At 38.5% G+C, this 25271-nt stretch overlaps 1 protein-coding gene across 3 annotated transcripts in view; it reads right to left on the bottom strand.

The window, feature by feature from the left end:
• The window catches only part of atad2b (ATPase family AAA domain containing 2B), an 80485-nt gene that overhangs the window by 33006 nt on the left and 22208 nt on the right, over positions 1 to 25271 (bottom strand). For all 3 annotated transcript variants that reach the window (XM_036581749.1, XM_036581750.1, XM_036581751.1), the window contains exons 20-24: positions 17647 to 17782; positions 13948 to 14141; positions 13458 to 13617; positions 10252 to 10374; positions 9322 to 9441 (exon numbers count right to left, since the gene is read on the bottom strand). In XM_036581749.1, the coding sequence (XP_036437642.1) occupies positions 9322 to 9441; positions 10252 to 10374; positions 13458 to 13617; positions 13948 to 14141; positions 17647 to 17782 (733 nt within the window). The remainder of the gene's footprint in view (positions 1 to 9321; positions 9442 to 10251; positions 10375 to 13457; positions 13618 to 13947; positions 14142 to 17646; positions 17783 to 25271) is intronic.

Here is a 25271-nt window from a genome sequence, read left to right as displayed (position 1 = left end):
TAGTAGGGAACGAAAAGGCACAGATTTAAGACGAACATCTGGAGATGAATGGACTTATTCACATTTATAAGCACTGCTGTTGGTTTCCTGGTACGTTAAATCTGCAACGAGAGACTGTCAAACACTAAAAGTCGCAAAGATGAAGTCGCTTCTCTTTCGAATTTTCCTGGTCCACCTTAAACGGTGTCGCATTTACATTCGGTGCCTCAGGCAGAATTTAAGGTGGAACGGGAAAATTCAAACAAGAAGCTGGAGAATGAGAAGCAACTTCAGCCTCATAAAACAGTCGAACGATGAGAGACATTTTACAAGAAACTGGTCTACGTTTAAGGAAACGTTTTCTGGTGAAAAGGGGAGGAAAGCGGCTATAACTAGTTAAAGCTTAAAGCAGAGCAAAGTAAGTCAGCATTTTCGTTTATATTGTTTAGCCTATACTAGGACATTAGGACATACTGAGACATACTGGACATTAAATGTTGTGGCTCCCGAGGTGGTTTGATTTTTGTTGAAAGGACAAAATGGCTCTTCTTATCATTTGGGTTGTAACTCCTGACCTGACCTGGCTTTAATGCAGAGGGAGCCGGTCGGATTTCTCACTCATCCACTTGTGTTTTTGTTATGTGCCGCCACAGACTGTCCAGGCGCTGCACTTTCCCACCTCCAAGTTCCGCCTTTTGCGTTCCGTCAACATTACGTTATAAATTAAATATTTAGAAAATCAATTTTTGACATTTGTGAATCGATTCAGAATCGTTCACGTCCGCATCGCGATGCATCTAAGAATCGATTTTTTTTCCCCACAACCCTAGTAGCCACCCAACAAACCTCCACAGAGGGTGAATGCATGTTTAGGGAGGCATCCTCCACTGAGCCATGGAGTGAAGTGGAGCTTCTGTGCAGCTACTTCAGAGAGGAGTCTAAAGATTAAATCCAAAGCAGCTGAGGACAGAGCATCAATATCTAAGGGAATGAGAATTCATCCTGCAGAGTTAGTAAGCTCAAGGATCCTGCATTAGGGGTGGTACGCAGGGGAGCACTGGAGCCCTCTTCAGCAATAGCCTCAAAAAAAAAAAAGGTTTTCAATACTCACTTTCCTATCCAAATAGCAGCTTTGTGGAGCAGTAAGCAAGGGGTCACTCCAGGAGAACCAGCAGTAGCAGTAGGGGCCCAGGTTGGTAAGTCTCTTTCATGGGGCTACTCACACAACAAGAAGTAGAGTACTCAAGCCTAGGCAGCAAGGGTGCTACTCAGGCAACCTGAGGACAATCTGAACTGGTATGTTGGTAAATACCACAAGCTGGTGTTGGTGCAAGCCGAAGGACAGCTAGTTACCCATTACTCATACAGGACAGGGCAGGATCCTGAATATAATAATGTCACCAAGCTAAAGGTGAGCAATCTGAGCTATTGACCTGTGTTACTGAAACAAGAGGAAGAGGACATCTCCCATGTGAGCATGGTATTTGTATTACTGTCGGCATCACTTTGCTGGTATCTTGACTTGTGCAGAGATGTGCAAGAAGTATCCACTGTTTCAACCTATAAAAGTCATGCAGAATTATATTAAATGCTATTTACTTTATTTACTACTGGAAACAGGACTTTTGTGCTTTGAAGAGAAATGCAAACTTTTGCAAAAATTCTACCTAATTAAAAAGCTACTTCTGCTATCTCGAAAAACTTACTGGAACACGTATTTCAATGAGGCTTTAGTATTACAACGTGGTTGATTTCAAAGAAGTTAACAGAACACAACAGTGAGGCCATTTCAGCTCTAATAACTGAAATGTACAGAACTTCATCATTTAAATACCTATGAAAATACATAATCTCTGTGTGTCAGATGGTAGCACAGCAATAAGAAAGTTGCAGAAATAAAAGCGATTCAATTAGGAACCAAGGGCAAAGTTTCAACTGTTAGCGTCTGTACTCTATTTTATTCCCTCACATTCATTTCAATCGAAAGTCAGGATTACTACGTTAAGATGCACCCATTGCATTTTAGTGTGCATAGCTTGAGTAATCTCCATAGAACTGTGCTAAAAAAAAAAAGAATGGGATGCTCTGGAACAGACACACATGAGCCTAGAGTCACCATGTCCAATGGTAAGTGTCAGCTAAAGGGGTACAAAACCCCCCAGCACTGGGCTGTGAAGCAGTGAAACTGTTCTCTACAGTGATTGAGCACCATCCAATACCTCTAGGATGAACTGAAGTGGCTATTGCTATCCAGAATTATTTAACACCTCATTATTGCTCTTTTGGATGAATGCAATTAAATCCTCAAAGCAAATCTTCCGACATCTATTGCAGGGGTATCCAATCTTATCCACAAAGGGCTGGTGTGGGTGCAGGTTTCTGTTCCAGACAAGAACAGCACACCTGATTTCACTTGTTTAATCAGTCATTCTCAGTCTTTAATCAACTGATCAGGTGAGCTCCTACTTTGTGAAAACCTGCAGCCACACTGGCCCATTGTGGATAAGATTGGACACCCCTGATCTAGTGTAAAGCCTTCCCAGAAAAGTAGAGTTTGTTACTGCAGCAAAAGTTGGACAACTCCTTATTAGTACCCTTGATTATAGTGGAAATGTTGGATGAGCAGGCATCTACAAACGTCCAGACATTCGGTGTATCTCATAACCATCAAAAATAACCATTATCTTGCAAACAGTGCAATATGTGCACACATCTGTGAAAATCAGTCAACTTGACAATAGTGATTTTTCGTGAAGCAAACTAATAACGATGTAAATGACTTAGCCATTCATACACCAGCCTGTATAACTGATTAATCACCTGTAAAATTAAAAGTTTATAAAAATAGCAAAACATCCAATGATAGCTTTTCATACTAGAGTGCTTTTGACAAACATATCACCATATTAAATCATGACTAAGACCTTTGCCCAGTTTGTACCAAAACAGACGAGCTAGAAACAGAGCAATGCTATCCATGCTTACAAATCAAGTATCTACACACCAAACCAGAAAAAGAGCCTCACAAGATTTCCTGTATTTCACAGTCACAATAATGTTGGTCAGAGGTTTAGACTTTATCCTTACAGTTAACTAAACACAAGTACCGAGAAGACTCTGTCAGTGTTTTACTTATCCCTGATCTTGGGAAAGCCCAGCTAGTTGCACAATAATAAGACTCAAAACTTGCAGTTAGGAATGCAGCAATATGGGAAGTATGGGCAGACGCCTATATTCCATATTATTCATGTACATATGTGCCGATGCTGACACAAAAGCCAACACATAAAAGGTTTGTAGGGATCTGAACTAGACCCAGCTGGATTAGCATTACAGAAAAAAATAATATTTGCTGTAAACGTAGAAAAACAAATAAAATGCAAACATTTCAGCACAGTAGCCCAGAGTCGCCTAAATGTTCTACACTTCCAGAGTACAATACGACGTCAAATATCAGTTTAAGTTAAACATCTGTCCGATGCTAATATTTTTTAAGCAAATATCTGCAGATACTGATGGGACTGTGATGTCATCATGCATCCTTTTAAGTTAAACTTTGTAGCTATTAACACATCTAGACCATGTTTTAAGACTGAAAGAAATCCAATATACTTCACAGTATAATATCACCTTCAACCTTGAAAGAACCCAATATGCAAATACAGAATGTAAGGGATATTCAATAAACATATTTTCTTCATAACACACAACAAACTTTGACAACGCTACCTTCCAGCAGAGGGCAGAATGAATCTACGGCCCAGTCTGCCACCTCACTGAGGTGTCATCAGATATTCACACAGATTTCAAACAAATCAGTTTTTTACAGTGTGGTCATTACATTATGACCTTTATTCCCGAAAGAAATATTACAGAGACTCAGACTGAAGTCCCTTCATCTCATTCCAGAGTATTTATTACAGCTAATAGGTTCCCTCTCATCTCTCATGGATGCAACTATTCTTTTTCCAGGGAAGCCATAGACTGCAACAGTTTACAGTCTCAGCATAGGGCTCACTAAATCAGAGTCTCCAGAGGGACATACGCCATCTTGTGGTGGTCAAAGGAACAGCAGAAAACAACGGTTCACTCTATTTTCACATGCTGCAGGAAAATCAACTGTACCTAGCACACACTTAAGTTCTCAACTTGAATGCAGGTTATGACAGAAATATTTACTCCCGAAGGTACCTGCTTCCATTCCACCCACTGTCTCCACAATAAAAGCTGAAGAAGAACATCATTTATAACACGAATTCAGGGTTAAACCTACACAATGGGACACAGTGTGTTACTCTGTCCAAGAGTCTAGGAAATTAATTAGGATTAATTAAGACTTCCTCTCGACAAAATACAACGAATAAAAACATTTTCATATATTTAAACAGTACATAACAAATGGGCCAACAACTCTTTCTGAGAATCCTTGCATTGTTAAGGTATTACTGACTGAAAATGTTTTTTCCTGTCTTGAAGAGGCCAAATCTAGCAGGGGCTCCCAAAGTGCAGGGGAGCACAGATGGCCAAACTTTTTGTTTTGGAGGGCCAAAATGCATTATTTGTCATGGGCTGAGGGCCAAAATGACAAAACGGCTAGCCAGCAACTTAAAAGCTTTTCATTTTCACATGTTGCCAGTAAACATGGAGAAATTCTATTTGTTAAATACGATACGCCAGCGGTTCCCTTATATATGAGGCAAAATGTCATCCCTTTACGTTTAGTCAGAAAAAAATACAAAAATCACACTGCTGTCTTTAAATGCATGGTGCATGGTGCTCTGCATGGTGACAGGGGTCATAAAATAAGATGTAAAAAATCTATAACAACTATAACATAACCTGAAATGTTTTGTTACTAAAAGTACTTCACAAGCAAAAGAAATGAAAGAAAATAAGAAAATAAGCAGACAGTCTTTGCCTCGAGACTGATAAGACAGAGAGCAAGACAGTGAGAAAGAGAGAGATATACCTTGTGAAAGACACAGTTAATGATACAACAGTGATATAAGACTCTGTGCCTGGCACATAAAAGTTTACTGCATGCAGCTGTCACTGTTTGCATTCAGTTCTAATATTTGCAAGACTGCAGGGAAAATATTCATTATGTACACCAATCAGTCAGCAAAATCCAAAGGCATGTACATAATGAACTACTAGAAATACATGGAGCAAATGACAGCAGTGACAGTTTCAGACCTGGGATCCTGAATGGGGTCACAAGAGGGTCCAGTGGGTTCTGAGCATACTTAAATCAAAATTAAACAAATGCACTGCTTTGCAGTGTAGAACAATGTTAGGTACCACGTTATTCAACAAGATAATGAGCCACTAGCAGTGCTTTCTGCTAATATGTCATAGTATGTTACATCCTCCTTTGCACATCTCCACATATTCTTCAGTACCGTGCACTGTCTGTGTTTTGTTTTGTATTTATTGTAAGGACTTTTTTTTCGTATTTATTGCACTATATTGTCTGCACTGTGTATACTGTATTGTATTGCACTTGTGTTCCTGTGTTGCACCATGGTCCTGGAAGAATTTTGTTTCATTTCTGTGTACTTGTATATAGCTGAAATGACAATAAAGCCTCTTGAACTTGAACTTTTCATGTGTTTTACAGTCAGATATTGGAGATGCTACACCTGTCAGTGTGAGAGCAGCACTGCACAAACTTTTCCTTATGACTTGATTTTTCTACCTCGAGTCTGGGCTTCAGTACTGATATTCACTGAAAAACAAACCAATTCACCAGGCTGAAGCAGTAGACATCTCTGCATTGCCAAATGCTGCCAATCACTCGCACGGCTTAACCCACTATATACGTTGGTGGGGCCCAAAATGGTTATCAAATGTCATACTACATGCACAGCAATAATGCTGCTAGGTCACTGATCACATTCGTCTACAGATTTCTGTTGTGTATTTCCAGAACATATCGTTTTAAGATCACATACATGCAAGATCTGCAGACATATTTTATATTGTCTGATATATATTGTGTGATATCATTGACATGGATCTCATTCTTTCGCCTCTTTCTTTTGAATGATGACTTTCTACTACAACATGCAACAGCAAACACGTCACAGTATTCATTACAGCTAACAGGCACCCTCCCATCTCTCAATGTCCTGAGCAACAATTAACAAATATGTATGGGTTTCTAACTGTCTACTCATACAGTGACAATATGGCAACATAAAGTTTTGAGATTTGAGGTAAACTGCATGGGTTATAAGACCTGTTCCAGACTTATTAACTCTGCGTGGCATTGAAAAAGTATTGAGAATTTTTTAGCAAAATAAACTATTCAAAACACTGAAAATGAAAACTAAAAACCTAAATAAAAGCCAATTCTATGATTCAAATTATTAAAATACAAGCTAAACATTTTGTGCTGCATATATGTTTTACAGAAGGTCTCCCAGGCTAGAAACAGTTGCCCAATCACAAGTCAGAAAGCTGCTGAGGTTAAACAAATATATCAAGGTCTTTTATGAATTATATTTTTATTGAGAAAAGTTAATTATTTGACTTATTTATCCATTTGGAAAAAGGATGTCTGTAGAACTTGACCATGGTACTGTTCCACAGTGCAAGCGCTGTATGAGTGAATGGCCAATGTGTGCAAGCTGCAGCAGTCACGTTGCGGCATTGCTCATGCCATGCAGAGGTAGTATGTGTGAAACAGGCCTAATAGCTAAAAGTGCAGATTTTACACATAATCTAGGTACAATGTTACTGCAGGGACATGTTTAAAATTTCATTATTACTGATTTATTTTCTAACAAAAGCACTATAAAAACATTAAAAGCATTCTAACTTAGCAATGTAAATGACAACAATTCACTACGGAGTTTGGATAAGTAATACACTGAAATGAATATCATACCTCAGGATATAGTTTTTCCATGTACAGAGAAGATATAACATAGTACATCATACAAAAATATAAAATAAGGCGTATGAAATAAACAGATGAGGGTTGCCCCAGTCTTATAGAAATTGTCAAAACTATAGAAAAGTCACTGAGATATAGCAACATTACACTTCAAGTTTTCCTGAGGCCTTAGAGTTTTCCTTAATTGAGCTCTCCTGAAGCACATCTAACCCTACACAATTGTCTCCATCTGAAATCTGCTTAATCTAATGAGCCCATATTGGCTGAGAACTGAGAGACTTTTGTACTGGCTTAGATAGCATAGACTGGCAATGCAAAGCAGCTTTGAACAGCCTTACAGCTCAATCAGCCCTGGCAGTGTGAGGAGTCTGCACAGAACCAACAAAAGTCTTTTGAGGAATAAAATCATTCCATGGATGAGCTAAAACCAAGTACTACACAGATGTATTCTACCCAGCAAAATTAATATCCTGGCTCTATGCTGATTTCCCAAACCAGATCAAGAGAAAACACTAATCTTCCTTCTTACCCCCTGATTGCTGTAGTGTCATTATCCCACTCTCCCTAAAACCTCCCTCCCACAGCTCTGTGGAGGGGGGGCTATGAGTAAGTGTAACGTGGAAGTCTTGGTGTGTAGCTCTGCACTGTTAGGGACATGGCTCTGCACTGTTGGGGGCTCCTTTTTTGCACCTGGGCTGGAAGCTGACCTCCTGAGTGAAACCATATTGATGAAGAGGGCTAGCTTACTGGAGAGGTAAAAAAAAATGACAAATTCTCAAGAGAGTGGTCTTGCAATGAAGGCAATCATTGCGCTGGCAGATAAGTGCATGCTGTATGATGTATGGTTGTAGCCAAAAAAAGCATGGAATCTTTATATTATGTGAAGTGTTCTTCAAACGTCTAATCAGTGTAACAATAAAATGATACTGATGTGAAGGATATTGTTATTCACACGTTTTCTTGTTCAAAAAGGTTTATGGCACAAACTAAACACAAATCCAAATCTCTTATATCATGTCGTTTACATAACAAATACATGCAACAAAAGTGTTTAGAAAACATTATTCATGAAGAATAGTAGATTAAATGTCAGAAATAATCATTTTGAGTTGACCTTAGAGGGCTAACGAGACAGCCATTGAAAGGTTCATCCATGGCATTGCTCCAAAGAAATTTTTAATACAATTCCAAAAATGTTGGGACAGTATTTGGAATGCTAATAAAAACAGAAAGCAGTGATAAGTAAATTCTGTTGGAACTCTACTAAATTAAAAAACAAAAACTGGAAGCAAAAACACAATGTTTTGCATCTTACTCTCATTCCAAGTTAGATGCCTGCAACATGGTCCAAAAAAAGTTGACAAAGAACATGTTTACCACTGTTACATCACTCATCTATTCAACGACGTTTAATAACTGTTTGAGGACTGAAGACACCAATTGATTCAGTTTTAAAAGTGGAATTTTTGCCATTCTTCCACATACAAGTCATCATCTGTGTGACCATATGGGGCTTTCGTTGTCCTATTTTGTGCTTCATAACGTGCTGCAAATTTTAATGGGAGACAGGTCTGGACTGCAGGCAGGTCAGTCCAGCACCTGTACTCTCAGGTTATGCAGAATGTGGCTTGGCACTGTTATGTCGAAATAAGCATTGACATTCGTGGAAAAGGATACTGCAGAAGGCAGCATATGATGCTCCTTTGAAGAAATACAAGTTATCCATGCCATGCACCCTGTGTACTTTATGCTGGCAACAATCTGGATGGTCCCTTTTTTCTTTGGCCTGGAGAACGCAATTCCTTTATTTAGTCACAAACTTCAACCCATCCTTGCTCATAATGGATTAGGCCTTTCATGGAGCTAATTTTATGACCAAATATGACTGCATCAGCTGTTTAAGATGTTTTTCGAACACTGTCAACCTTTAATTGGCCTTGTCCCAAATTTTCTGCAACGTGTTACAGGTTTCAATTTCTGAATGAGTAGATCTTTACAAAAATAAACAAATAAAAATAATTAAATATAAGTCAAAGTGGATTTACAAATCACTGCTGTCTGTTTTTATTTGCATTTCACAACATATAGTCTCAACTTTAGATACATGGGCTATTTTTGTCATTGGCCATTATCACTATCACTATCATTTCACTGCTTGCAAAAAAATGTCCTAAAGGCTCACTAATAAAACTTTTCCATTCTAGTAAGATACTAAAACTTCTGAAGGCAGATGATGTCAGGGAGAAGTTTTGTTCTTGCTAAAACTAAATCAACTACTCTTCAAAACATATAACTATTTCCAAGCATATAACTCTCAGATACATACACACAAGCATTCCTTGTAAAATTCAAGTGAAAACCTGAACACATGAGCAGTCACCTAGAGCTGCTGTGATATCTGAACTTTGTATTAGTTGGGGGTGTATGCTGTGTGTGCTTACTGCTGCAATGCTTCTCCACTCCATCGACCTGAGAGGTGCTCCCAGTGGCCTCTTCCCCTGCAGGCCTCTTGCCTGCCACAGCGGCTGGAGCAGGTGCCTGCTGAAGCGGGGTCTGAATTCCTGGGGGAGTTCATATAGAAGTAGCACTTACCACAGAGATACTGACAGGCTGAGGTCAGGAGGGATCTGACCACACAAAAGTTTATGTACTGTATCTATGAAAGTTAACTGAAAAGTGAGAAAGTACTGGAGTGAGGCAAGGAGAAGGATAGCAAGTAAGTGAGTCAGTCTTTCTACCAGTCCTTCCAGCCTCAATGATTATTCCTGATACAGAGGGAGAGATATTGGGTTCTGCTTAATTTAAAACAGTATGGAAGTAATAGACTGAAAAAAAAAATCAACCAAGGTTTCCTTATGCAGCCACATGCAGAACCTTCAACCTTCACTCTATAAAACTGAAACCTTTAACATCTCCACTGTGCCACATAAAATATTCACCAGCGATTCTCTTAGGCAGTTCACACCATGGCCTGTAAAATCCATTCAGCTCTGCACAGAGCAAATGAAAAGAACAAGTAGAGTAGACTAGATGAGATGTTTTTTGCTTTGCAACAGCTGACTGAGAATTAGTCAATAGAATCAATTGTTAGTGATTACATAATCACATGGAATGTCACAACAATCTATCATTGTATTTGGCCTTCAAGGAGTTCTCCTCTTTAAACATTTCTTTTCAAAATGATTTCTCACCTTGTGATGAACAAGCTACAGAGAACAGGCGGACAGCTACCTAAGGCCAATGCTCTGACCAGTTCAGCTTTATTCCCCGCTGGCCAATGTTTGCAGTAACGGTTATAATTACTGGCCTAGTTTTTGTCCTGGGAAAAAAATAACCAATGAAGTGTGGCCATTCCATTTTTGTCCTCTCACCTCTTTTCCTGCGGGACTCTTTGATCTCTTCACACATGCGGTCAAACTCGGGGTCCAGCTCAGAGGCAATCATTGCATGGGCCGTGTCCTTTAGACTGCAAGCTCTGTGCCGAATAATCTTATCTGTGAAGAAACAATTCAAAGTGTGAAAAGTCCATATATATATGTATATATATATGCGTGTATGTATATATATATATATATATATATATGTGTATATATATATATATATATATATAAATATATAGAGGAAGAGAGAGAGAGAGAGACACACACACACACACACACACACAAATATTAGGAACAAGGGAACAAGGCATTAACCTCATTCCTAATCCCTGTTCACAGATAATGGTTACAGGATTATTCCTCAATTTGTGTACTCTGGTCCTAAAATATTTTTTCTTTGGTCCTGAGGCACAACTGAGTCTACTGAATACAAGCAATCTAAAACCCCACCAAAAAAATATACCAGTTAGTTTTTTGTCAGGACATGCAAGAGAAGGACACTTTAAGCCTTTAAGTGTAATATTCATGGTTAAGTGGGAAAGTAATGCCAACAAATGGAATTATGATGGGGCCTGGGTTCCATATTCCCTTGGTCCAAATGCACCCAAAGCTGCTTTGGTTCCCTCATTAAAGTGGCTATTTGCATTTTGCACTGTCCCTTTCATTGCTCCTTTGTGGATACTGCATTTAAACAAATGACCCACACTGTCCCACTAAAAGGGGAAACATGATTTATTCATGATCTCAGTCTGCATTTAACCAACATCATTCAATATGCCGGCAATTACTTCTGGAGACTGAGACAATTAAGCAACAACAGAAATATTTAATGTTTAAAAGTGAACTGTTTATTTGACCATAATTCAAGACCTTAAAGCTACACTTTATTGTTCACATACAATGATGTTTTTTTAATCACTAACTGACATTCTTAAGAGGGCAGTCACTGGCTTCCAAGTTATGTAAATTATTGAGAGGTGGGGCATATGGACACTGTATGTATATTTTTCATAACACATTCATGGGTTGGGTTTTAATAATGGATCACTTGTTAACTGGTGTGATATGAACTGGTGCATGAAAAGCATCCTCTTGCAGTGGAATGCTAGCAGAAGGCAGTGAGGTGAAGCTGAGAAAACGACAATGAATAAACATTCTACATTTGCAATGATGGGAAACTTAGTAAGTGGCTTGACTCTGAAGACCTGAAAAAATTAATTAATTTTGTTGTATAGTGAGTTATATTCATAGAGCTTCAAAACTAAAAAACCTTCAAAATACAGCACCTGGATTTTTTAACACATTTAATCGACAAATTATTTAGCCAATCTCATAGGCCTTGATAGCTTCACCGATTTTCAATTTGAATATATGAATTTCTGAAATGTAAAACTGCCTTCTTCATAATGTGCATCACTATTACTGTGTGTGTGGATATGATCTATATGACCAACGAAAGAAGAAAAATGCAGATGCCTACAGTTTTGTCATTCTGAAAAGGGCTACTGGCCTCTTGCAGACATTTAGAAAGAAACTGAATTATATATTTCCAACAACAATCACAACAGGATCTCATGATGTTTTTGTGACTGTTCTGGGCAAAAATGCTTGATTTTGAAGCAATTTTTGATTTTGAATTGATTTTCTCAATATTTGCAGCAATATTTGGGAAATTTGCTCTGCCATGGCAAAAACAGCTTATAAATGTTCTGTAACAATCCATTGTTTTAAAAGTAAACAATAGTAAAATATTACATATTATTTAATACATATAATATACTATTTAAAATGGAATTAGTCCTCTCTTGTTCTCTATCAGTTCTTTTTCTCAACACAGCGATTATTACCTCTACATCACCGCCATTGGGTTACCTGTCAAACAGCACTGACATCCAATTAAATCACACAGGCCTATTCTGAGCTTGTCTCTAAATGCAGCATCTAATGTTGATTGCAACAATAAACACCAGGCAAAATCATCCAAAAAGTTCACCAAAAAATCAAGCTAATTTTTTACTATTTCAATAACTTGAATAATATGTAGAACATGACCAAAAAAGTGTTTTAGTTTAGACAGCATCAGCATAAGTATATTATGTGCCTGAGAAATCCTTTTTGGAAAATTGCAGGGTGGAGCAGAACACTTGTCCGTGTTTACACTGACCTCCTAACAGTCATTTAATAACACCCTCCCCAGCGTAACAATACTCCACCCTCACACCTCTGTCTGTTCAGCTAGAAAAACATGGCAGAATCTGGTTAAGAAATTGCAGTGCACCAGCTGGTTTAGGACTGTGGGAGAAAAAAAAAACATGCTGTGCTGCCAGAAAACAACAAGAAACAAACTAAAACAAAAAAATCAACACTGTTTAAAGATGGAATTTACATGAGAAGGGGACAGAGAATTAGCAATGTTCCTCCTGGAGAGGTATGTAAAAGCATTACATATAAAGAGTTAACAAACTGGCTGAGTTCATCAACTTGATCTCAGAGAGCCTGGTAAAATAATGCTATGAACCATCTTCTTAGAGTTTTATCTAATACTAGTCAACTGCATCAAACTGCCATGCAAGTAACAAAATTAACTAGACGAGGCTGAAATTGGCTTCTTGTTCAAACTTTCTGTTCCACTGCTATAGAGGCGATATTTGCCTCATTACTGCTCATTACAAGGAAAAACAGAACAACAAAGACACTCTTGACAATTCTTGAGCAGCAAATTGCCATGAACCAAATGGCAAGTTTTTATAGTCTTGTACAAAGGAGACACATTTGATGCTTGTTCTGGCCAGATAAGTATTTGGAGAGTACTTTGATAATGTGATAAGACAAAAAGTCTCTCTAAATAAGTGAAATGTAATGGTATGTCATCATAATTTACCTAGAAGAATGCATCAATACTTTGTTGGGGAAAGAGCAGCATTGCAGCCCTCTGTTGATGCTTTTATCTTTTAGCCAGATTCCTAAAAGCAAGCACAACCACCCTGAAGTAAATTAGCTGATGCTAAACACCAACAGTTCTTTCTGGTGATGGGTGGGAAAGTGTTGTAGTTATTTAACTGCTAGAGGTTAATGCATCTTCAACTCTGACACGTTCACATTTAAATACATAATTGATAGCAAGAACTTTGTGACAATTTAATGATTTTCTTTTTCATCAAAATTGCTAATAATCCAAGATCATTTTTTCCCCTTACCTCCTGGATCCTTGTCTGGATTGTACTCCAATGCATTACTGCAGATGAGGTCAACGTCCATTAAAAAATCCTTGGCAGTTGTGTACTGGTGAGTGTCAATCTTCGTCATGATAGTGGACAAGTCCATAGGCTCTCTGATGACCTCAAGATAATCTGATACCTGAAAAAGTCAAATGTTCAGAATGTTCAAAAAAAACAATGATTATAGGAAAAAAGCTGACATGCATATTTTGTATCAGCGTATTACTGTATCTTTATGAATGCTGTACAGATAAATTAATATTACAAACTAGTGCTTTTAGATGTTCTCAAATGTACTGCTTAAGGCAAGTAAGTTACCAGCCTGTAATAAAATAATGACAATCACACAACTTATTTGGCCTGTGGCTTGCACATATTTCATATGTCCAGAACGATGAGAGCCTCAGGCACTAATGGCTCAGCGGTGGTTTGTACAGAGAGAAGCCCAGCAGCAGCTCAACTAGCCCACCTCCTCAATGTCCACAGGCTTGCTGAAAATCTGGAAGCGCTTGTCTGTGGCCAGCCGCTTGGTGACATCCCTGAGAAAGAGGCGGAGTTCTCGCAGGGTGTTCTCTTCCTGCTCCTCAAGTCGCCTCTGTTCTTCTGGAGAGAGTTGACGAGGGCCAGGATCGTCCGCCAGAGGCAGCACCTCATAATCACACACTGGAAAAAAACATATACATGTATATATACAGCACGTTCTTCCACTTTCCTCATGTTATTAGTATTGCAAATATTTTCTGTTAGACACACATCTCACTCCATACAGTGCATGTCTCTCCGAAATTGCAAATCTGCCTTGATGGTACTTCTTGAATTTGCAGCAGTACCAAAATCCAAACTACCCTTTGGGAGTGGAGTAAGCTTATACATTTGATTTAAATCGCATTTGCTGATGCAACCAATTGCAAACCTTAAAAAGGTACAAATTTAAATTCCTCTATTAATCTATGCTGCCAGAGGATAGCCAACTATTTCTCAGCATGAGGAACAGTTTTGCTAACAACTGCTAGTCAAGTGGGGAAAAAGGACCACCTTAGGAGCAGTAAACAATGTAATGGTGGTTAGACCCAAGTGCTGTCAAGCATTTCATGAGTACTATACAAGCTTGAATCATGCTGTTCAACTCCAAAGTCAGATTTCCTTACACTCAGATATCAATGAGAATTTAAGACAACTGAACCAGAGGCCAATTTAAAGTGTACCAGGTCAAAGAGTAAAAACATCAACCCAAATAAATGAACTAATAAATGTGAAGGAAAGAATCTGCTGACGCCAAATTTCTAGGCACTTTCACACAGCCAGAGGGAGCAGCCAGCAGTACGGTCTAGGCAGAGTGTCTGTTCAGAAGCCTGCTCCTGTGCCTCAGCATCAGCAATTTGCTCTGCAGAGGCAAGAGCCAAAAAGCAGCTATACTAACAGTGAGTGTGATTATGACTAATGGCGAGTGTTTGAACAAGTTCGTCTCTCTAACCTCAGCTGTACTGCAGCTGATGGAAGTAGGGCAGCTGTTATATTTGGCGAGACCCCCAAGCAACTCCTAGGAAGACCCCCTGTCTTGCATCAATGGGTCTTCATGCCTGCATTACCATTTGAAAGCCCTTCTATGCCATCCTGCCCCCTACTGAGAGAGAACCCGCAAACATAGTAATGGATTGCATGGAAAGAATTTTTAAAATAGAGATGTAAAAAAATAAAGCAGGGCTGTGTGCTATGCGCCCTGCGATATACTGGCGACCTGTACGTGGTGTTTCCTGCCTTCTGCCCATTGACCGCTGCTTATCCCCCAAGAGGGATAAGCAGCTTAGAAAATGTGTAGAATAAATGTCATAATTGCTGAACAATAAACATATCGCCATATCGTTGGTAGACTGAGTTCAAATCCTGGTAACACCACAGTCAGTAAGGTGTATGAAAACCACAGAAAGGTTTTCACTAATGACAATATATCAGTCAGGCCGTAGTGTGAAGAACAGACTAATAACAATAAATATAAATAAAGAGACAGGTGCAAACCTGTTTCATCATTTTTGTGGCATTAACCAATTTGGCCAATTTTCTTGAAAGTTGTGCAACCACAAAAAAAGTTACTCTCTCTATAGTTGGAGTTTCAAACATTTAGATGCTATAAATCACACCAAGCACTTGAACAAAATGACCAAAAATGACTACTGCAGCCATACTGTTCCTCTACAAATAGAACAACTGGGCTGAGAACTGTACCCATCTTTCTTCTACCCGATCATACCCCAGCATATCCCCATCATCAACCGTCCGTCGCTCCCTCACACATACACAAACACACAAAACCTTCACGGTCATTACCAGCTCCATTCCCTCTCTCAGGGCCTGCTTAGCAGCTGGAGGGACAGTGTGTGGTGTGTGAAATCCTTTTAAACATTGGTCAGTCTGGCAGTAAATCGAATCCCACAGTCATCCCAACTGCACACAGACCCAACACTGACAGAGCAGGGAGAACAGGGAGCTCCCTTAGAATGCTGATGGGGCACGTGCTGGGATGTACTAAAAGACTACATACAGTACAGTGAAACTCAAACTGCATATACAATGGAGACCATTCACTCATTTGTAACCCAAGTTGTTCATATGATCTTCTCACAAAACCTACTAACTGTAGGAAATGCAGCCTCTTTGTGCATAAGTGTGAAAGGTTCTTTGTATGATCGCACTTACAGTTGCTCTAAGCAAAAATTTCTCAATTCATTGTTTTGAACTGCTCTAAAATCTAAGTAATGTAAAAAAAGACAGTGTTTTTATATCTTGTCAGATATGTGTTCATATATTTCTCCTCTTTGTTACCTACATGTAATAAGAATTTTCAAACCTAAACCTTAAAGCTAACAGTGAAGAAAACATAACAAACAGTAAATAAACATTGCTAATTAGACCCACCTTACTTCATCACAACACAACTGTGTTGGCTCAGGCACATTAACAAGGGCAGATATTCTAATCAACTAATTTGCTTTTAATGAGGCACATATTTTAGTAATTAGGACACATAATGGTGGTGGTTCAACATCTTCCATCTCTAGATTTCACTGAAGTTATGAATGAAAACTTGTTAGGGGTCATTTAAAAAGAAAAAGAACATTTATTTATTTTTGTTTTGAAAGGCATAAGCCTTTAGATCAAAATGTATATTATAAAAACACATTTAATCAGATATGTTTAAACTTTGACTGGAACTGTACTCTCTTGAAATGTTTAGGCCTTGAATAAAAAAAAAAGTTAATCAGATTATACAGACTCTGTGTTGCAGTCACAAATTGGTCATACTTATAGCATATGCATAACAAAATGCCTGAACCCATTATAACATAATCTTACGTTTGTTTAACAACTACCTAGGTAAACTGCCAACATGCTAACAAGCTAATCCAGTAATATTCAGAGTTAGGCTTTACATTTAAGAATTTATTTAAAGATTAATTATAAAACTAAAACATGAAGTGTTACATGTATGTCTGTTAAAAACAAAATGTTCACCTTTTGACTAGAACAGCTATATCTAGTATTAAAAAATCACAACAGCTTTAAAAAAAAGCACAACAGCATTAGCTTGGCACTTAACATTTAAAAGCAATAGTGTAGCAGTATTATTTGGATAAAATGACTTCTTATAAAGATGTTCATACATTAAACTCTGCTATAAAAATGGTAAGTTTATACTTATATGAATTAAAAGTGACTGAAATGTCCCATGTGTTACTTAATGTTTGGACATCAATTTAAGTGAGTCATCTTGAGTGTTCTAGGCGGGGGCTCTCTAATGATTAAATATTTCATCAGTACCCAACATTTCTGATGAAAAATAAACACTATATGAGCTGTGTGACACAAAGAACAAAAATATTAAAGAAAAAGTAGTTTTGTTTCTTTCTCTCTTTTTATTTTAGTTGACATGGTAAAACAAGTCTATAGACATAACTAGTGTGCAATGTGTAAGCAAATTAACACCAGTTATTAATGATAAATCTCGGTGAAAAAAAACTAATGTAGACTACAGAAGCACAATTTCATGATGCATCAAAAATTGTTTCATAATCTCATGTTGGCAGCCTGAATCAAAACTGAACTGAAATGTGAGGTGCTTAGAGATTCCTACTCATACTGTACAAACTTAGTTTGCAATGTCCTGTCGTACCTTTTTTCCTCTGACGGGGTGGCGGCCTGGCTGCCTGCACCAGTATGAGGTCACTGAAGAACTTTGTGCGGTCCTCTTCTCCTGGCGTTCTTAGACAAACCACCTCTCCATATGAGCGACTAAAGATGCATTTTACCTACAAACACACAAATTCATAAAAAATTAAGTTATTCAGACACACAGACACTTACAATACGTCTTTTTTAAGTGCCACAGTTAACCTCCTTTTAACTCACAGTAATGAAGTAACACTTTTCATTTATAAATAAACATACAAAAACATACTTGTGCCTAAACATATCAGCAATCAAGACAGCTTGACAATCAATAAATGCATTTCAATTGCCAACTAACACGTCGTCACCCTGACTTCAGAAACTCTACAAACCTTCACAACAAAAAGTGGAGTAAAGTGCTTGAGGAGTCCTGCTAGTTTGTTTTCCCGTTTATCACACTTTGCGGACGATGAGCGTATTTATTTATCTTTAATTTTCTTTTTCTGTACTATTCCGCAACCAAAGTTGTTTCTTAGAATAAAGAGCATAGTAGGTAACATGTTAAGTTCTTCCTATGCCTTCTCCTTTCTCCCAGTGGAAAGCAGTGTGACGTTCAGCTAACACTTCAAAAGGTACGTTTGTTTGTAAGCATGCAGTATTTATAGGCAGTGATCTAAACCGAGAGCAAAATCTAACAGATACATGTGCTTCTTCATATGTGTACAATTGCTTCAAATTGAGAGGAGAGGCTCCAGGCATCCTCTATCAAGTATTACTACAGAAGTTAATATTGGGCCATCTTAGGCTCCTGACGCTGGGACATCAGTCTGAAAAAGCTGCACATTTGAGCAAATAGGTTTTAATCACAATTGAGCAGGCATAGTGGAAAGCAGACATCATAAAGAGAAACAAAGTGTGAAGATCAGCAAAACACATAAAAGCAAAGGATATCAAACATAAAATGACAAAATCAGAAAACCCTAGAAGACTCAGGTTTGTGCTCTGTCACAGAGGAGACATCTTTTTTTTATGAACGCAGTTCCATTTTACAGTTATGGTCGGACATATTAAATTAATTCTGTCTATAAAGTCCAGCGTGCTCTACAGACACCTGCACTGCTTAACTGGATCAAAGCATGCTCCTAACTGTCCCCATCTGAAGTTTATACAGAGTGAATACAACACTACAGTGAAGGCTTATAAAAATGACTCCTGCATAATGAAATCCAAATATCACAGCATACTGTTATCTGGCTTAGACAGAGGCATTTTAAATACTCCACTGAGCTTAAGAAGAATGTGACACATAGAGACTGCAGTTCCCTTACTTAACCCACATCACCAAACCTGTAAGCTGACTCTAGCAAGCAAGAAACTTGTAAGCTACTTTCTTGATATGGTTTGGAAGTTCTTGGTATGATGTTTTTTCTTAACCTGTTTTGTAGGTTTTACTGTAAGTTTTACAGCTTCCTGCTAAAACAGTAAAACATGAAGTCAGCCTACAGGTTACAGTTACTGTTTCCCTATAGTGAAACTGCACTAACAGCAGGGATTTTAAGCTGCAGTGTTGCTACGGCAACCAGAAACACTGTTTTTCCGCGTGTTTCACTCACAGGTTTTTTCTCAGTCACACAGGGTTGCCAGATTCACAGTTCTCCTAACAAATCTGGCCGGTTTACAGTGCAAAGCAGGTTGAAATTACATAGTCACTAGGTGCATTTTTATTTGGACAACTTTCTCAAGGTACTGCAGCCTGGAAAAAAAAGGTTTAAAAATGAACACAAATCATCTTATGAATGTATATTTGAACAGTTGGCAACCGAAGGACAGAGGTACGCAGAACAAAAAGAAGGATCAGAGGAGTGTGGCTTGTTCAGTGGCATCTTTGATAATTCTAAACATGAAGGAGGGCATACACGCATGTAATTTCACAAAAACAGATCTCTGTAAAGAGACAATGACAACTCCTCATTAAAAGACAAACTTTACAAGAACAATCATGAGTTGATAGATGTTGTTACATGCAGTGATTAATTTAGTAAACACGTTTTTAAAACCTGTTAAAATCGTTTACGTTTGGAGACATGTTGAGTCAGTTTCAGCTTCTGGTGAGTTTTAGGTAAACTTTCAACTGTCCGTTCAGGTTCACTCTGCAGGGGGCGCGAGAGAAACAGCTGCTCGCAAGCGCTGCCCATTCACACACACAACGGTTGAGCTGCTGAGCGGAGCAGCAAGAAAGATCTACAGATATAGCTACTTCATCCAAACAGATAAACAGTTAAATCAGTCACTCTGGTCATCAAAATATAAGTCGTAAAAGAACAGGTGCATCTGTTTTCCCTCAACAGCATTCTGACTTGTAATTGGATTTTTAGCCAACTGGGAAATCTTTATAAAGTTTAACTAGCATTTTGTTCGATAATTTGTGTTTTTAAAAGTTTCAATCGGTTTTCTGTTTCATTTTTATTTATTCTAATGGTTTATTTCACCGTATTTTGTTGTGTGGTGTTCAGAAAAAAAATCGGCTCCTGGTCAAGGCCTATTCAGTTAATACCGCCCACCTCAGTGCTGCTCTGCACACACCGACAAGAACAACGAGATGTGGGGTTTACAAATTTTTTTATACAATAATGACACTATCCATTAACATTATGGACACATCACACACCATTTTATGGCGCGCAATCTACTTATAATATTACGAGAGGACAGCAGAGCAAAGCGATCACATTATCACAGAGTATGATAATAATTTATTTTGTTTTAGTTAAGTTATTAATAATTTACATACATTAAACCATGATTCCTGCTTTTATTCCAATGTCCCTCCTCCTAGATTGAATGCGCATCATCAGATAGGGACATTATTTTAACACTGCTCTCCACCAATGTTGAAGCTGGGACCCATGAATGTAGCTTTCCTTTACTATTATATTATTATTATTATTATTACTACTATTATATCTAATACTATCATTACTATTACACTGACGTAAACACAACAACAAAAAAATCGTTTAAGCCCTCGTTTATGTTTCATGAGGCAAGGTTTGGGCTAATACAGACATATGCAACAAATAATAATAAAAAAAAAAAACATGCTAAAAGAAATCAAGGATTACGAGACATATATGATTAGTGCATCTTATAGCCACGCACGACTTATGTGCTGACCTTTAATTCATCCAACTTGATTGACAGTCATGATAGGTGAAATCTATCAGCGATTCACGCTGCTATCGCCAATCAGCTTAAGCCCACCCACTGTATCATGTGAGGAGTGTCATGAACTTAATCAAATTCCAGTTCACTGCATTATCCAATGGTGCACGCTTTGTGATAGCACCATCAGGTAATAGCAATTTTATGCAGAACTGTCCGGACTAAGAAAATAACTTGTTTGTGAGGATTTTATTGGTCTCGTGTTCTTACATTTTTCAGAGGAATCGCAAAGTGCTGCATACCATACTCACTACTCGTCTAACACACTAAAGACTAACAGACTAAACAGGCTGAACTTGAACACACCTCGAGCACAAAACACAATCATGGCAAAAATAAAAAACACATTCGTGACTTCGTGACCGAAGCATCGCTCAAACATTTTCATGTCAACTGGACCCTAGTCCAGTGTATGATTAGTGAAGATGTGGGCAGCAGCAATAGCAACACTAGTTAAGTCATTTTAATTTTTGTATTCCATTTTATATTTTCTTATTTGTATATTATATTTTTAAGATGTCAGATATACCCTTAACTTGGAACTAGCGAGTCAGAAGTGATTTCCAAGTGAATACCATGAGGAAACGACTCTGTGCCGGAGGCCTGCAGAGCATCAGGTGTTAAACTCCCTGACATTGCCATTACGCCTCAAGCAAAACACTTAACATTGTTCCATTAGTGCAACCCCAACAACCCCCGGGCATGCTTGTGCATGAGAAAATGTTCTTTTAGCACTTTCCCTGCTAAAGTCAAGTCCCTTTCCCCCCATCCCCCAAAACTATTTATGGCTTTTGCTGATGTAAAATGTTCTACGCTGCATAATGACTCTGCAAAAGCAAGAAGACAAAAGTCACTGTTATATGGTAGAGCCATTGTCACATTGAATTCTCTACTAAACAATGACGAACGTTGCAAAGCACCATCCAAAGCTCCAAACAGTGCAGACTGGATGACTTTTTCCCCTCTTCTCAAAGGCTTGTTTCTGCTCGGCTAACTTTTAAAGCCCTGTAGACCAAACTCTTTAGGGAAGTTAGCGAGTATGTAACAGTCAAACACAGCCGGTAATGATTTTTAGCTCTCTCTTAGTTGATAAGTGCCTAAGATCCTGACTTAACATAGGGTGTCAATGGTACAGAACAGACCAAAAAAAATTCTCCTGACAGAAAACAATTATCATCTTCCAAACAGAGAAAATATTTCTTATAAAAACATCTTTTTCCTTGCCTCAACTGGTACTGTGACATCAGGGGACCAAGAAAACCTACAGATCAGACTGAACCATAGCAGCAAGCATGGAGTGAAACAGGGATTTCATATTAACTCCACAAACACTGCAGAGGTTCCCCATGTAGACAGAGGAATCAATATCAGTGGAAGTCAAAATAGCTTAGATGTTGCAGCACGTCTTTGATGCAGTTGCCATCGTTTGGGAATAGGGGAGTTCTTCCACTTCCAACTAACAAAATCAATGTGCAAGGAATTTTCCTTTTAAAAATGAAATCGCCTTTAAACAAGCACTCTTACATAAAAGAGTCTTGAAAGCTGGTGCTTAAATGTGCACAGAGAGCAGCAAATCGTGACAAAAAGAGGTCAACACTTACTGGGAACACCATCACAAGGTGTGACGCTACTGACAGTTCTTTAGAACCTAGGAGAAACCATGACACATGGCCCACTGCACTGCCTATTTTCACTACAGATGTTTACCCTGAGTGCCAGCATGTGTTTCATCCCTCCGACACGCGAAGCAGGAAAGGCTCAGGCTTTTCTTAAATATTCCATTGCCAGGCAGAATGAGGCCTTGCCCCTGATGTGCAGCACTGCAGAGAGGACAGCTGTCATGCTGAACGTGCCAGAAATCGAGTGACACGGCAAACTGTTAGCAACCCGCAATCTCCTTCACATATCTCCACATGCTGGTAACCTCTCCAATAATAGATCTATCAAAACCTAAAAACTCACAATCACCTTTGACAGCTCTACCACCTACCAAATCAACACCTCTCCTATTGATGCCACACATTCCAAAATGGAGTACATCATCGACTGAACAAGTTCTTTATATTGTACACACACATACACATGCATTTCCACCATACTATACACAAAGGTGAAGCTGGAATGATTTGCTCTACAGACACCAAGATTCAGCTCTCTTATTATGTGAGCTTTCTGTGTTATTGCAAAGCTCCCACACTGGTCTGTGCCTCAGCACTGGACCCCCACCCAGACTAAGAATGGGCTCTCAGACCAAGGCAAGGCAATCTAAGGAATGTACAACTCCACTGAAGGAGGTCTGAAGGTCTTTTGAGGCATAGACTGCCTTTTAGGATTCTAAGGGTCAATTCTCAGCATTTTCCCACTACAGAGCAACCTCAGGGCTTGTGTAAGAGTGAATTCAAGGCCATCTTAAAGCTTGGGTAAGAGGAAAAAAAAACTGTTAGGAAGTGCTCTGAATTTTTTGTCTATTCCAAAATGGGTGATTAGAACAAACCATTTTTATAGGAACCATTTTTATGTTATTAGACTAAAGGTCAAGTGGTGCTAACCTAGTCTGTAACATTAAAAGCACACTTCTCAAAGAGCTATAACCAGAAGCTAAAACACTCTGCTGTAAAAGGAACTGAAACGAACTAAGGGTCAGGTTACATCACATTTTGTGCAGTTGCAAACATCCTTTTGGCATTAGAAAGCTTTTAGTGCCCGTAATAAGACAAAAGGGGCAGTCACTGCTATTTTGCACTGCATATGCATTTATAGGAGCTCCTGTCTCAAAGTGCAGAACACTGGGAGTAGATGATTATAATGAACATCCTACTCTGATTTACTAAAACATATAGTACAGACTGACTGTGCATTATTTAATACCTGTGAAAAGCTTGTCTTATCTTTGACACCAATATGGATGCAGTTTGTGCTCAGAGACAAAGAAAACAAAGTGTTTTTTGAACACACTTTTTTATATTAAGGGCCAAAAATGTGGACACCTGCCACATCATATCATCTTTAATTTGACGAAGCAAATGAAAAAATCATCAGAAACAGTGTATAAACTGCTATTTCCTAACACTTTGGGTAATCTTACTACACTCATCAAAGTGTTTTAAGAGTAGGTTTTGCCTAAAAAAATCATTTGACAGTTCTTTTCCAAACAACTGTAAAAAGCATGTGTTAGAATTCTTTTGGCCATGCAATCCTTGCTTTACTAAACCAGTCATTACTTTGTGTGCTGTAGCTTCTGCTGCAGAAAAGCAAAGCCTTCGATGCACTGGACGTAGCTAAGAGGTTACACTTGTCATTAGCTCAAAATCATGCAGTTCCCAAATGACCAAGATGCATGCAGTGAAATTAAACAGGGACTTTTCAATCTTACAAGGTTTCCAAATGCACTCGGCAGGGAACTCAAGTTCAGCTCATCTGCCCTAATGGGTATGTTTTGAAACACAAAGTCTTAATAATTACTAGTAGTAATCATAGTTTTATTTTCTAATTACAAGTAGTAATAATAGTCTTATTTTCTCAAAATAATGACTCGTGTCGAAATAATCACATACTTTCGCTTTATCTAATAAATCTTTTTTTTTACTTAGTCATTGCTTTGTCAAAATCTTCAGAAAATAAATACATTTTTGGACCAAATGAGTCAAGATTTGAAACAGAATCAAGGAAGTGGAAGTAAATAAATATATAAATACATAATTAACTAAACAAAAGTTTGCTGATGAACTGTCCAATCTCACAGTGCAAAGTGTCAGTAGAATATCAGTAATTAGCACCAGTTTTAGTAAATCTGCCCTTAAAACTCTTCCTTTCCAGAACAGCATGCATCAGATTTAAACAGACAGAAAGGGACCGAATCCCATGCGACAACAGATACTATAAGCAAATAACAGAGATAACCTAATCTACAATCAATTATAAATCCTCCTTTCTGGGAGGAAGAAGTCAGCCTTTAATGAACATACCTTGGAGAGAAAGAGCAAGCAGCTTCTGTCATTAAAATTAGCGGCCTTACCCCTCCCTGCACCCCGGTGCCCACCTGGTGGGCAGCACTCTCTCTGTCAGGGCTACGATCAAGGGCTTCGCCACCAGCCAATCATGCCCCCAGCAGCGCACTCTAGGTAGCCTGGGTTCACAGCATGGGTTTCTGCAGGCTCTTGACGGCTCTTCGCAGGGTGAAATCACGGCCCTGCCAGAGCAGCACCCCACTGGCGTAATTAGGGAGGCTCTTTTTTGATGTGTGCTTTCACACTGCACTTCACTCTCTTTCTCACTCACTCTGTTTTCCTTCAAACCAGTGAAATGATTGTAAAGCACCCATTGACCTTGGTGGAAAAACAGAAATGATGGATATAAGAACAGAAAAGAAAAAAAGGAGACTAAAACAAAGGCTGAAAAAAAAGAAAA

Source organism: Colossoma macropomum, unplaced genomic scaffold (assembly GCF_904425465.1).
Source record: "Colossoma macropomum unplaced genomic scaffold, Colossoma_macropomum, whole genome shotgun sequence".
In the NCBI taxonomy this organism is placed as follows: domain Eukaryota; kingdom Metazoa; phylum Chordata; class Actinopteri; order Characiformes; family Serrasalmidae; genus Colossoma; species Colossoma macropomum.
Note: the sequence above shows the minus strand (reverse complement) of the source record. Positions and strands in the feature narration are given on the sequence as shown.